Source organism: Adiantum capillus-veneris, chromosome 29 (genome assembly GCF_014529385.1).
Source record: "Adiantum capillus-veneris isolate H3 chromosome 29, ASM1452938v2, whole genome shotgun sequence".
In the NCBI taxonomy this organism is placed as follows: domain Eukaryota; kingdom Viridiplantae; phylum Streptophyta; class Polypodiopsida; order Polypodiales; family Pteridaceae; genus Adiantum; species Adiantum capillus-veneris.
The window spans coordinates 49540688-49555941 of record NC_140959.1 but is presented as its reverse complement, the minus strand read 5'-3'; the positions used below and the strand labels follow the sequence as shown (position 1 = coordinate 49555941).

General features: G+C 42.7%; 2 protein-coding genes across 2 annotated transcripts in view; one reads left to right on the top strand and one right to left on the bottom strand.

Moving 5' to 3' along the window:
* The window catches only part of LOC147419171 (RNA demethylase ALKBH10B-like), a 53104-nt gene extending 43438 nt beyond the window's left edge, over positions 1-9666 (top strand). The window contains exons 2-7 of the mRNA XM_086505265.1: positions 1189-1316; positions 6843-6960; positions 7715-7795; positions 7871-7989; positions 8085-8239; positions 8547-9666. Coding sequence (XP_086361391.1) covers positions 1189-1316; positions 6843-6960; positions 7715-7795; positions 7871-7989; positions 8085-8239; positions 8547-9450 — 1505 coding nt within the window. The 3' untranslated portion in view covers positions 9451-9666. The remainder of the gene's footprint in view (positions 1-1188; positions 1317-6842; positions 6961-7714; positions 7796-7870; positions 7990-8084; positions 8240-8546) is intronic.
* A 2955-nt stretch (positions 9667-12621) lies between these two features.
* On the bottom strand, positions 12622-14446 carry LOC147419170 (uncharacterized). The gene has a single exon (XM_086505266.1). It carries the CDS (start codon positions 14227-14229, stop codon positions 12889-12891), a length of 1341 nt encoding a protein of 446 aa, XP_086361392.1. The 5' UTR covers positions 14230-14446; the 3' UTR covers positions 12622-12888.
* Positions 14447-15254: the final 808 nt, after the last annotated feature.

The following is a 15254-nucleotide window of genomic DNA, read 5'->3' as shown; positions in this document are numbered from 1 at the left end:
GGGCTTATCCTGGATTCATCTAGGTATACTTGTTCACATTGAGCTCCCATCAAGAAGTCTTTTCACACACATTTGTGAATCAAGAGAGTATTCACACACTCACAAGCTAGGGCATCACCCTCGAGCCAAAATCCTTAAAGGATTATCGTCGAGGGGAGGAATCGAAGCAGCTAGCGATGTGCATTGTCATAGAAAAGTTCTGTATAGAGTAGACAAAAAAGAGAAGTTAACAACAACCACTATGTGACTATGGAAGTGATTTCTATAGATTTATTTTTGTGTTTACCTCTCAGTGTTTCTTGTTGGAGATTGCTTGGATTAGCGAGGTCTTGGTCTTTATACATTTGTTTGAGGGAGGTGTTTTCAGTGTGTCTCTTGGATTAGAGATGTACAGATTTGTCTCTTGGACTAGAGATGTTATTTCTCCTGCATTGGAATTGTGTAGCAGTTTGTCTCCTGGATTGGGATGGTATTGTGGTTTCTGGATGTCAGATTTATCTACTTGGAACTCCAAGATTGGAGTGTGTCATACTATGTCAATTTGTCACTAGTCATAGTCCAAACCCCAAGCGGAGGATTGTTGAGGTTTGTGGGCTTTGTCTTGTGCTTTGTACCTCTTGTATACCTTCTCTTGTCTACTAGGATGCCAATGTGGCATGAGTCATGTGATTCAACATGTGATAGCATGTGGTTACTTTCCACTTAGGATGAGGATGATGTATATGGTGAGGTTTAACCCCATGATGTACCCATGATGTCACCCTTTATGATGCTTATATAAGAGTATAATCTCTCTTTTCTAATGCATAATCAAGATCTATTTTAGAGTCTACATTGTGTATCTCTACTCTCTTTGATCACCCAAATGAACGCTATACTCACTAATCCTTCCTAATCCCTACATTCAATACATAACATTTTAAATTATTGAAATGAACTCCTTTTTCTTTAGCTTGCATGGATCTCAGTGGCTTATAATTGTCCTTGGGCTGGTAACCTGTTATCTCACTTATTATGAGAGCGGACAAGTGCTGTACGTGCTATTTCCGTTTTTTTCCTAGTATGTATAATCTTTGCTAGCAATACTGTAATCCTTTTCTGCATTTACATCACAAGGTTTTATTTGCCTTTGAGTCACATGCTGTGTTTGAAGTCCACCATTTTTCTAATATTTGATATCGGCTGCAGGATCTTTTGGGGGAAAGCTATTCAGTACAGATTTTACTGCTCTTTCTAAGGAAGAACAAGATGCACGCCTTCCCATGATTAAAGTCTCAAAACATTTTCAGTGCTGGGAGCATGTCGATGGAAGTTTGGTAAGCTCAAATGTCTTTGTTTTTGGACAAACTACATGGGTATTACTATAATCAATGCCCAGATACTATGATAAACATATTACATCTTGCACAAGATGTACAGTCTGAGATGTGCGGGCACATACACACATATTCTTGTATATAGAGTTGCTTTTTATGCAAACTGATGTGTAATTAACAACAGATGGACTTGATTCTAGCAGTTATAGGCAGACCAGTTTGAAAATAGAAAAATAGGGAGCGCAACTTGATCATCAGTGCATGCTTTGGTTATATGTGATTAAGCAGAGAGGCAGATTTATAGAATTTTGCATATGTTCAGAGGAGATTTACCGTGGCTTGTAGTATTTTCCCGTTACTACCTTGTTGGTAATCAATGGCGCATCCCAACTTGTATGTGGGCATGCATGTGTGTTTGTGTGTGTTGGGGTGGGTGTGCTATATTTGCTAGTCTTTTCTTGGACTGTCCCGGGGGGGGGGGGGGGGGGGGGGGGAGGGCGGGTTGGAGGCATCTCTTGGGTTTTTGCGTCTAAATCTTGTGAGTGAGGGCTTCTTTGTGGCTGTGCCCGACCTTGGGAGTTTTTTATAAGGCTCTAGGCAGATGGGGGGAATTTTGCAGTTTTTGTCCAGCTAGCCACTTGCCTTGTTTTCTATTTTTTCCCAGATTATCAGTCCTGGGTTTTATGGATGTGCGTTGGGCAGATTTCCTGGCCCCCTATATAGGGTGTGTGCTGGTTAGGGTTTCATCTTCTGTCTGCCATTGGCTCCAGTATCTCTGAGGAGCAGATTAGGGACCGAGGGCTGTTTTGTGGCTGTGCAAGGCTGTATTTTGAGGTCAACGTACCTTCTCCGATGGTACAAGCCACGCATGTGCCCACCTGGTAGGCCGGCATGAGGCGGGACCACTGTTCCTAGGCATTCCTGGGGCCAGAGTGTGATTTCAGCAGTTTTCAGCAATGTGTCATCTTATGAATATTGAAGAAATAAGGAGACTTAGCTTTAGGAGTTTACCGTCACGACTCTCTTTGTAGTTATGACCATTGTACTCCCAAGATCGTGTCAGCTCTGATACCACCGCTGTAACCACGGGCACGAAAAGAACAGACTTGGAACAGACTTTAGCACTTCAACAGAATTGAAAGAGGAAGATTCCACACAACAGACACGGAGTGGCGGAGTTCCACTCCTGGATGCACTGGCCCCAAAACTATGGTGCCCCTTTCAATATTTCTTTTATATTGATCTGTACGAGGTACAACTGCCTGGGGAAAAGGCTTTACAACTCTGCAACTGCAAGACTCCCAAAACCCCAAGGCTCTTATATAAAGGCCCTAGGCCTAAAAGCACGAGATACAAAAAGCTTGTGCCAAAAATAGGTTCTGTGATTAGCGGGTCAATTACCATGTTAGTGCCCGTGATTTGCGACGCACTTTGCAGACCAGCAGCCACATCATCACTTTTCCAAGACTATAGCTTCCAGTTGTAGGTTGTCAAAAAATTAAACAGCTGATGCTCTTATATCACTGTATCCAACGGGCACAAAAAGAACAAAACTAGGACAGACTTTAGCACTTCAAACACAATTGGAGAGAGAGAGAGAGAGAGAGAGAGAGAGAGAGAGAGAGAGAGAGAGAGAGAGAGAGAGAGAGAGAGAGAGAGAGAGAGAGAGCACCCTTATTGGTGTGGGCTTGGTGGTATGGGACACCGGCCCTAGGCCCTTGTGGTACTGGCTTGCCCCTTGGTTGCAGGCTCGGGGTGAGCCCGTATTGGCTCTATGGCTGGGAGGTGAGCTGATGTCCGCTCACTACGTGTGTCTAGATGTGAGTTTGGCTTGTGTCATGTCATGTGTGCAAGATGGATCCGGCGATGGAGGGCATGTGGGTGTACCTTAGGGTACCGAAATAGTCCGAAACGATACGACCTGGTCCATGTTTTAAATTATTTTCTCATTGTTGTGGTCCGTTTCATATCACAAAAAAGATAAGTGCGAGTTCTTACAAGCTGGACTTGCCTCTAGACATTGCTGTTCATCTCGTGTTCCACATGAAGGAACTGCTGGAGCAGGATGACCCAGTGATTCCTCCCGAGGAAGTCCCAACCTTGCAAGACACCACCAATTACATTCCACTTGAACCCGAATCGGTTCTCGATCAAAGGCTCCGTCTCGCAAGTCTTTGTACTCCTAATATTTGATCAAGTGGAAACATCGTCCTGAATCCCAAGCCACTTGAGAGTCAGTTAGATCATTAAGGAATCATTTTCACGGTTTTATAACGGAGGATATTGCTGAGGACAACGATTAAAAATAAGGGGGGAAGTGTTACGTCCCGATGTCATGCTTGCCTCGAGTGTACCTCTTGCAGATATATCTATGGATAATACACTTTCTCCACAGTGGTTACTAGATAGTGATGCTGCTTTCTACGTCACACCATGTCGTGAGTGGTTCAACATATTTTCTAGTGGGAGACTTGTTTGCGTGACACTTGCTTTCTAGTGGGAGACTTGGTTGCGTGCGACTTGCTGATGGTTCAGCATGTGACATAGAGGGTGCAGAAGACGTTTGTTTGTCATCGGCCAGTGGTGCATCATACACGCTACGACCTGTGTGCTACGTTCCTCAGCTGAGACAGGGCTTGATCTCAGTGAGACAGTTAGCAGATTTTGGTTGTCAGATACTGCTTAGAGAGCAGTCTTTCCAGATGCATTGCGGATCACTAGTGATTGCTAGGGGAGCCTGTAGTGGCTTGCTTTACCATATGCATGTATCTGAGGTTCGAGACGACATAGTCTCGGTTTTGTTGCTAGCATGCGTTGAGCGAGAAACAAGACGTGTCTCCTTCGTGGGTGAGCCCCCCATGCTCACGAGACAGAGCATTTAGCTGTGCAGGACGTGCTAGTGGACTCTATAGAGACAGAGATAGAGTGGGAGTGCTCTAGTGAGACAACAGGTGTTGTCAGAGTTTGTGCGCTTTACCGTATGCATGTATCTAAGGTTCGAGACGGCATAGTCTCGGTTTTGTTGCTAGCATGCTTTGAGCGAGAAATGAGACGTGTCTCCTTCGCGGGTGAGCTCCGCCATGCTCACGAGATAGAGCATTTAGCTGTGCAGGACCTGCTAGTGGACTCTATAGAGATAGAGCGGCAGTGCTGTAGTGAGACACAGCAGGTGCTGTTAGAGTTTGTGCAGGCAGAGGTAGAGCAGGTCTGCTCTCTAGAGACCTAGAGAGACATGGAGTTCTTTGATATGCTCATGTTAGAGGTTGATGAGTTGGTGCTAGGACGCACAATTTTGCCTATGGGTGAGAGGGACGTAGTGTTGGTGTTGACACATCCATGCGCGATCAATAGTCCTGATGATACAATACATGCAAATAGAGTAGGGGAGGCGAGTACATCCATGTTTGCGCAGATTTCGTCAGCGTTCGGGCGTCTCATGTACGACCTACTAGTGCCGAGGCCCGACCTAGCATCTGCAGTGGGAGCATTTGCAATACGGATTGTCAGTCGTGCGATGGCTGACACTAGCATGATGCATAGTGGAGTTTTGCAGACCATACAGAGTAGTCTGCGGGATTTACATGCAGGCTCTAGCGTGGGTATGCATGCTCGCTTACCACCACAGCCGATACGACTGCATGTTATCGACTGAGTGAGCCAGTGGGCATAGGGTGAGAGAGTCTCTCACCTAGTTTCTTGTACATACTAGTAGTTTAACTAGTAGGTCTCACTTATTGGCGCATCGCCTTTAAGTGGGAGTTTGTTGGGGTAAAGGCGCTACGCCTTTTGCTCGGATGTCCGACGGCCCACCCATGTGTGTACATGCCCTTATTCATTATATACATATGAATAAGGAGCACCTCACTCACTAGTTCCAGAGGTTCACACACGGTGTACTCTCTCTCATCTCCTTCCGTATACGCACCACATTTGTGCACTCACAAATATGCCCTTTATGATGCTCCCATCACCCATCCGTCACCCATCCTGTAACGCATCAAGAATATTTGTTACTCGGTCACTCACACCGAACTTACGGAACAACTCCTTCGTGAAGCTTAGTCACCCATCATATGACACATCAGAGATGTCCGTTCCTGATGGATTTTATCAGTTCTTGTAGATCTAGAGTTCCTAACTTAACAGTTCAAGTGCACATTTTGAAATATCCTAATTTCATTAAATAGAATTTACTCTAAAAATAAGAAAAATAGTCAATTTAGCAACATCTCTCATGGCGTAAAATATATGAGAGACGTGCTTGCGAGCTGCATCCAAAATGTGGCGGCACGATTGTAAAATAGAAGCCATTGCCAACAACACCACCATACCATGTGACCATGATAATCGTATCAATCCTAAGTGCACCATCAATAAAACCGAATCCAAATAAACAATATACCAGAGAGAGAGAGAGAGAGAGAGAGAGAGAGAGAGAGAGAGAGAGAGAGAGAGAGAGAGAGAGAGAGAGAGATGAAATGAAATATTAACGTTTTCAAAAGGCCAAAATGACCTATGAGACCAATCTGTTACAAAATGGTGAATCTAATACCATGTCTGGGTACAAAAGAATTAGAACAAAGATACTACTACTAGAATCCATCCTCATCTGCACTCTAGATGTTGAGAGAGTATGGCTCGAATCCTTTGCTATAGTCTCCGTCGATGCTATGTAGACCCTCTCCTCAATCGTGGCCGTCTGGATCTCCGTAGCTCCAGTGCTCGGTCATATCTGAGAGAGAGAGAGAGAGAGAGAGAGAGAGAGAGAGAGAGAGAGAGAGAGAGAGAGAGGTGTCATATCGCAGGTAAAAAATAACTCGTTTTTCAGAAATGCTACATCCTCTAATGCCATAAAATATGTGAGAGGCATGCTCGCCAACCGCATTTAAAATGTGACGACACAATTGTTAAATAGAAGCCATTGCCAATGTGTCCTGCACCTAGCTACTCCTTAATGTGCTAATCAACACCACCAGGTCATGCGATTATAGTAATTATATCAATCCTCAATGCACCATTAATAAAACCAAACCCATGTAAACAATATACAACTATGTGAATATTTATTTTTATTACATTCTTTGAGGGCAAGTAATAGAAATCAGCCTCTTTTGTTTGAGAGAGAGAGAGAGAGAGAGAGAGAGAGAGAGAGAGAGAGAGAGAGAGAGAGGTCATATCGCAGGTAAATAATAACTCATTTGTCAGAAATGCTACATCATCTAATGCCATAAAATATGTGAGAGGCGTGCTCGCCAACCGCGTTTAAAATACGGCGGCACAATTGTTAAATCGAAGCCATTGCCAATGTATCCTGCACCTACCTACTCACTAATGTGCTAATCACCACCAGGCCATGCGATTATAGCAATGCACCATCAATTAAACCAAACCCATGTAAACAATATACAACTATGTGAATATTTATTTTTATTACATTCTTTGAGGGCAAGTAATAGAAATCAGCCTCTTTTGTTTGAGAGAGAGAGAGAGAGAGAGAGAGAGAGAGAGAGAGAGAGAATTTTGCAGGTAAATGTGGCTGAAGGGTTGGAACTTTACGAAAATGTGCTGAACACATATGAGGCTTCACAAGTTGCTTCTCTTATAACGGAATTGCAGTCTTCAGGAAGGCGAGGAGAATTTGGTGGTATACAGAGATAAATTCCCGTCATGCAATTTAACATGCACAAGAGCACTTAACTTCATATTGGACTGCAAACTTTTCATGCATTTCTAAGAATCCAATAGCTCTTTTGTCATAGGCTGTACCATAAACAGTTCTTAGGCTAAGATTCTTGATGAGATAAAATGGGAATGAAAGATATTGTGGAGCAGATCTGCATCATTCTAGCATGATGGGGTCTAGTGATTTTATCTAGGAAAGAGCTCAGCTTACTTTGAGGCTCAGCATGAAGAACTGGCTTAAATAGTCGTCGTATTTAGTCAATACTATGCATGATGGAGCTGATGGTTATATTGTCTTGTGGGTGACTACCATGGGTCTATACCTTGCACTTGAATCTAGGCTTATCCTGGATTCATCGAGGTATATAATGTCAGTTTGTTTTATACACAATAAAAGACTTCCATCATTTGGCACCTTGTACTTTTGAGCATAGATAAAATCATCATTGATCCGTCAGGTTGTCTGCAGTGCCACGGTGTCCCTTTCTTGCTATATGGTCGCAATTGTGGGATACAACAGCTTGTGTATTGACCATGTTTTTTCCTTTTCTAGTTACTTGTTTGGGTGGGCTTGTGTAAAAACTGTTACAGATGCCTATAGCTTTAGCTTCTACCTCTTTGTCTGGTATTAGAGATTGGACAAAGGAGTCAGCATTTTGCTTACCTGTTACTACTGCTCTTGAAAAAATTTCAAAAGAATTTTGTGGTTCTTTCAGGAAAGACATTCGTAGTTGAGAAAAGAATGAACGGGAGTTCCAAGGAAGTAATTCAGTTTGGAGATAACAACAAAGGCTCAGGTATTTGATTAGGTGCTTCACTCTAGTTGTACAAGGTAACTGACTTAAAAGTCCAAAAAAATTTGATTGGTGCAGGAGAATTGTTAGATCCTATGCCGCTGGTTTTCAATTCTCTTATCGATCGTCTGATCTTGTGGCACATTCTACCTGCAAGCAAGAGGCCTGATTATTGCAGCATTGAGGTCTTGGAAGAGGTATTGTGTATTCTACAAGCCACTTTTTTGTGAGCTTTTATGCTTTGTGTTTTACCACTTAAACAAGTTTTGACAAGTCTTTTATGTAACAACAGGGTGAAGATTGTCCTCCTTTTCTAAGCTACCAACATGTGGATCAGTACTTTTGCTGCTTGTTTCTGATGGCAGAGAGTACCATTGTTTTTGGACATAAATTACCCTTGGATGGTGGGGATCATAAAAGTCGATTTAAACTTTTACTTCCTTCTGGGTACGTTCTACTGTAAACTTTTTCTTCTAGGACAGTTTGGCAATTGGGTGAGAGCATGCTATAGTGGAAAGCACTATAGGGGGGGTGTGTGTGCAGGGGGCACTAATGACATAGTAGGGATGCTCTAGTAGTTAGTCAATATTGCGGATGATATAGATGGTGACTATGAATGCTTTACTTTGTTTGGTGGATGTTTACGACTTGCATCGATGATTTTGGGCTTTGCTTGGATTTAGCTAGTTGATTGTTTTCATTGATTTAACTAAGCTTCTGTTACTTCACAATTTAAGTTGTGGTTTATGAACAGATCTGCCCTAGTCATACAAGGAAACAGTGCTGAGGCTGCAAGTCGAGCGGTAATTCCATCGCCAGGGAAGCGAATTATGGTCACTTTTGCAAAGCTCCTTAGTGGCAAGGTCATGGACATGCTCTCATCAGGTGGAAAAATACCATCCACACACCCAGCACCGCCAAATTCTGTTCTCCCATCATCGGCGGCAGCAGCGTGGCCACCAGTTGGTTTGCCAGGAGGGGGGTCACCTGGGGTCCATGGGTTGGTGCCGGCCATGATGAAGCATATTGGTATGGCCAATGCTTCAGGGGTGCTTCCCATACCTCCACCGCTCAGGCCGTTCGCACACGGTCCTCACCCAATCCCTCAACATTTAGTGACAGCACCTGGAAACGTGCCGGTTGTTGTCCCAGGCGGCCCCGCCCGGACATTTCCACCGATGGGTGTCTTGAGCCCTGCTGGGTGGCCGGCAGTCCCTCCCCGAGCTCCTCCACGACCTCCAAACTTGGGCACTGGCGTCTTCTTTCCCTCAAGCGGCTCGGGTGGAAGTGGTAATGTAGGAAGACCTCTTCAAATGCAGCCAGGAGTGGTCATGATGTCACCTCTCTTACAGAAGTCCGAACCTTTGGTACCATTCGCACCAATACCTGTGTCAGAACTTCAGTCCAATAGGACCCAACGGCCAGCAGGAGCAATTGAACAAGGTGATCACCTGGTAGAAAGAGGGGACTCTCTAGGTTCATGGCATCCATCCGCAGGGTCTGGTGGTGAGCCTATTCTTCCAAGGAAAGCCACAAGGAAAGAGTCTGCGCATCCTGGCCTCAAGCCAGGGGTCAATGGTAACTCCATTGTCAAAGAGGAGCAGCAACAGAGAGGTTTCCACCACCGCCCCAACAAAGCAGGTGGAAGCAAAAATTAAATTCGTTTTATTTTTTTCTTCCCTTCAGCTGAAAGGCATTGTTTGGTGAGGGTTAAATGAGTTGAGTAGAAGACAAAATTTGTCTTCCCACCAGGCTTGCAGTTTTCTGTTGCCTTTGTAAGCTTTCATTCTTTTCCAAATTTTTCTACACTCAGATTAAGATTAATTCATTGTTTGAGCTTTAATTAGCCTAAACAGAAATGGATAGATTGATCATGCTGCCTTCAATTTGAAGTTTTATGTCTATTTCCAATCAGGGTTGATTTTTGACGGGCACCCTTGCCCTTTAAATTTCCAAGATTTTATGATTTTTATAGACATTTTAGTGTATGTTTTGAAGGGTAGCTCACGTTTTCACCTATAGAAAACGGGCAAAAATCTCCATCATGGTATCTGTGAATGGGTGAAAGCAAGCTAATTTAGTACATTTTTTCCCTTTCAAGCATTAATCTTTTTCACAGTAAATTTAAGTTTTATATTTAAAAATAATAATAATTCAGCTTCTTTCTCAAGTACTGACTTTTATTTTTGGGTGATTTCATATGAAGTCGTAGACGCTACTTTTTTTGTCCCGATGCCAGAATACACATCTTATGGTCCTTTTGGGACCTAAGCTTGAAGCCTACAGAAATTGTCCGCTTGTCTATTGAGAGCGCGATGCCGTGATGTTATGTGCAATACTTAATGGACTTATTTCAATCTCACATAAGGCTTTGGTTTGAATCCAAATACTTAGCAAGTGCAATTTGCACATTCAAACTAGCACTTCTGTATTTGCTTTGCCTACATACGTATGATTTCATACAATGACTAGTGAAATACATTGTGAGTGATAGGACTCTAGGTATTCATCTTTGTAATTGTGAAGCAAGTCGTGGTGGTGTTTGCTTCCCAAAGGCCATTCCCATTCCAAAATTCTTTGGAATGATTAGAGCCAGATTTACCATACTTCTGATACAAAGGTTTTTTAATGGTTGGCATGTCGAAACACGACATAGAGGCATAGAGGAGCGTACACATTTTTGAATGCCTTTTTTTAGTTAAAAATTGGTCCCCCTCATAAGGGCCTTGAGCCCTTCTTGCTATAAAATGTTTTTCTTACCTTTCAAATAGGTCCTTCATTCAAAAGCGTCATGACTCTCTTTTTAACTTTTTGCTTTAAAATGCCCAAGTGAGACTTCAACTTGTTTTAGCTAGTGTCATGCCCGTCTTAGCATCCGGAGATCAAACATTGCCTGACAAGTTGGCTTGGAAATTGAAGGTGCACTTTCAAAGTCGCATGTCAGATCAGTTGGGTTGTTCCTTGGATTAATAAATCGTAGGTGGAAGAATGACAACTACAAGCCTTGCCCACTTTCAAAGTCACATGTAGTATCAGTTGGGTTGTCGCTTGTATTGATAACTCATAGGTCCAAGGATCACAACTACAAGCCTTGTCTCCATAATTTGCAATAAGTGATTGTGATGTGTCATAACTTTTTTTCTTAGTTATACAAAAAAGTCGTTGAACTAGTATGTGCTTTTTTCTGAACAAGTTGTTGAAGGCAATGTGCTACTTAACCGTGGGTATGCACAAAAAAGAAGCATTTCAATGAACTACTACGTGCTGTTTTGCTTGGTTAAAGGGCAATGCCACGACATTGCTTAGCCTTAATGGCTTAAGTAAAAATCTAAAATTTCACTGTTTTGTTTTAGTAGTCAGGTAGGGCACTCCCGGCCGCTCTCCTCATGCACCAGAAAAGTAAAATTTCAATGCTATTTCAAAAAAGTTACTATTGGTGGAGAAATGAAAATGTCACTAATGAGCCTATATAATCCTTCTAGTTATTTCTTTTAGCGAGAGATGATTTTTATGACTTATCCCTTTTGTGAAGATTCAAGATGAATACGAAGGTCTTTTCACAATTAAAGATGCTTTCTTCGTATTCTTGAAAGTAAGAGATGCGACTTGAGATAGCATTAACTTCTTCCACTAAGCAAGTCTTGTGATCCTAATCACTTGTTACACATGCAATAAAAGTGCAAAAGATCTATAAGTGACTAACCAATGTGAATGTTTAATAAAAAACATGACCTCATTTTAAAATATACATGCTAGTAAGTATTATACAACATCAAATGCAGTAAGCTATTGCAAATGGTAATAAACCAAGGAGAATAGTGCTAAACACATGCTTGCATATAATCTAATAGACTTTTCCTAGAGCATGTTTTATCAGACATGTGAACATGATTTAAAACGTGTCATAAATTAGCTCGCACGATCTAGGTTAGTGAAGTAACAGATAGAGAGAGTTGGTGTGCCTCTTATCATGCAATAAACATAAACCAAACTCCTAACAAATAAAATTTACTAGAGAAGAATGGTAAAGAGGCAAGAACCTAGAAAGAGTTATGAACAAACAAATCCTTATAATTTTGCAAGCTAATGCTTTTACTTTCTTTGTAGAATCAGAAAGAATGCAAGGCAAGAGATTTTAAGAAAACAAACTTTTAATTTAGCTCTTGCAAAGACAAACATGAAGTACCAAGCATTGAAAGGTGAAAGATCGAGGGATGCACTTATAAGAAACCATCTATATGACATGCGTTCAAATGGTATTAAAAATGGATGCACTTATAAGAAACCATCCATATGACATGCGTTCAAATGGTATTAAAAACAACCCTGTACTCACATATTGTGAGGCAATAAAATGATCCCTTTTTCTTGTTAATTTCTAATTTCTAACTGCAAAACCCTTTCTATACGTAAAATACTTCAATATAGATGAATTAAAATATCTTCCCAAGACCGGATCATCTTATGTAAAGTTAAATAGAATTGTTCATACAAACTCTAGAAAGAATGCAAGGCAAGAGATTTTAAGAAAACAAACTTTTAATTTAGCTCTTGCAAAGACAAACATGAAGTACCAAGCATTGAAAGGTGAAAGATCGAGGGATGCACTTATAAGAAACCATCTATATGACATGCGTTCAAATGGTATTAAAAATGGATGCACTTATAAGAAACCATCCATATGACATGCGTTCAAATGGTATTAAAAACAACCCTGTACTCACATATTGTGAGGCAATAAAATGATCCCTTTTTCTTGTTAATTTCTAATTTCTAACTGCAAAACCCTTTCTATACGTAAAATACTTCAATATAGATGAATTAAAATATCTTCCCAAGACCGGATCATCTTATGTAAAGTTAAATAGAATTGTTCATACAAACTCTATAATATGGGCTCTAATAGAGTGAGCCACTTACAAAATATGAAGCTAAGATTTCTTATAGACACTACAAACAAGTCCAAGGTTTGAGCTTCTCATTTCCAACGACAAGAAGACAATGGTTGTCGATGGGCCATCTAGAATGCATATGATCTTATGTGGAATGCCAAGTTTGATGCATGATCTACATACGCAAGAAGCTTTCATGCATGGTCAATCATGGAACTTACATGAGGGCGTTGGCGACTCAACAGATGCACTTGTTAACGATTCCGGAGAATGTGTCTGTGCCAAGCAATCCCAACATGGTTCATCCTCATGTACACATGGGCACTCATCATCATCGTCATCGTCGTCGTCGTCGTCATCGTCATCGTCATCGTCATCGTCATCATCATCATCATCATCATCATCGTCGTCGTCGTCGTCGTCGTCACGAACTACTTTCTCGTCCACCTTGCCTTCCACAATTTTGTGCAAGGCTGGTTTTCTTACCTTGAGCATTGCTAGCTCAGAAGTAGCACGGAGATCATCAGAGAAACAAGCACTGCATGGATCCGGCTCACTCGCACAATACTTGCAGATCCACCCGCGATAATCTTTCCATTTTGCACGCACAGAGAAAAAATCCCACTTATGAGAGATGGTGATGATGTAGCGCATGTTGTACAGTTTCAAATCATTCTTATTCAGATAACGATGGACGCCGGGGCCCGAGAAGGAGACGACGGGCAAGGCAACACGACATTTATGCTTCTTTGTGATCTCCTGGTCAGTTGAGGTTGAGGCATTTTGCATGGTGGATGTTAAGACACTCACATTTCCATGAGTAGAGCAGGCATAGAAATCCAGTTGCAAGGCGGCAGAGACGAGGATGGCGAGCCCACTGCCGAAGCTATGGCCAGTGAGGAGGAGGGAGGAGGCGTCGTAGCTGGTTAGAACAAGGCGCGTATACGCGATGGCTTGAGTGAGGTAGTCGAGGTTGCAGTCATCAAAGAAGCTGGAGCAGAGAAAGGAAGGGGGGGAGAGGAAGTCGACATATTTGGGGAATAGGGACTTACCGGCGCAGAGATCGGCGAGCTCATCACGGGAAGTGGAGGTGGTTTTCCAGCCACGGAAGACAAGGATGACACGGGGTTGGTTGAGGGGCTTGGCATCCTCTTCGTACAGGAGGGCACGGAGCCCGGCGGCGCCGGCACGGGAAGGAGCGAGGGGTGGGACTTTTTCTGAGAGGTGCCATCCTGGGATGGCAGGGAGGGCATGACCTGGTGTTGCTTGATAATAATCATATTCATAAGCATTTGAGCACATCTGAAGAAGATAGCCTGTTGCCTCTGTGAATTCCAGGCCTTTGAGCTTTGGGATCTTGGAGACAGACTCCCAGCGCGACTTCCACGTCGCTGAAGTCGCTGAGTCTGGGTCTGGGCATCGCGGCTTCGGCGGGTGGGAGTTTGAGGATTTGCGGAGGCTGCTGCCGGCGGCCTCAATGTACCGAGGGCTCGTTGCGGCCACAAGCAGGAGCAGGAGCAGGAGCCATGAGCTAATTTTCCACATATCTGGGTGCCTGCTCCACACACACACTCTCCCTCTCTCTCTCTCTCTCGTGCACACTCACAGAGCTACCCTCTAGCCTTCATTTTATCAGAGTCCTCTAGATGATCAGCTGTCGCCCCCCCCTCTCTCTCTCTCTCTCTCTCTCTGTCTCTCACATGCAAGCTACATTGCTGTATAATGTAACAGCAAAGAAGTCACAAAGTACTCTGGGTCTGCCTCTCCTTTCAGACAATGTAGTTTTGAAAGGCATGACGAATGTACAGCCACCTTTAAAACGTACCTTGGCCCGTGTCTTTTTTGCGTGGTTCCTTTACATTAATTGCAAAATTGCAATTTTACCATCCATACCCATCCAACTAGTCTTGCTTGGTGCGTGTTGCTATAGAACCTAAGAGAACATACATACAGTACCTGGGCCTCTGAACGGAGGTACTTGATCGTTGTCACGCTCAAATCCAAGTGGCGAGTGGGTCTCTCAAGGGATTAGTCATGGCCCTAAGAGTGTAGATAATTTTGAACTCTCGTAGTCCAAAGGAAACTAGTGACAAAAGCGTCTGCCTTCTATTTCTGGGTGCATAGTCCTGGTCATTCTTCTTGTATACCTTTTTTGGTGTATGAGGGGGAGCGGCCGGGCGTGTCCTATCCGATTCCAAAAACAAAACAAAAAAACAAAACATACAGAGATTGACACCAAGCATCTAACAATGACGTAAACGAATTACAAAGCGCATTGATGAATTATTTAAAAAGAATTGCGTATATGATGACCAATCAGCTCTCTAGTTGTCTTTAAAATGATCCAATTTCATGACATTGATGAACTTTTATAAATGAAATGCATGTGTATTTATTCTCCAAATCAAGCGTAGTCAATTTTCTCTTATTTACTTGGTTCTCATAGAGCCTAAGAGATGTCGCAGTTGCGAGGAGTCTTGGCTATCGATCACACAATCTAGTGCAAAACATATTTGAGGAGGAAAATGCTAGGATAAAGGGTTCTCCTCATACTACAAAACGGTTATGCA

Bases quoted from the DNA above. Each gene is read 5' to 3' on its own strand.
- LOC147419170 (XM_086505266.1), bottom strand. From the start codon at position 14,229: ATGTGGAAAATTAGCTCATGGCTCCTGCTCCTGCTCCTGCTTGTGGCC.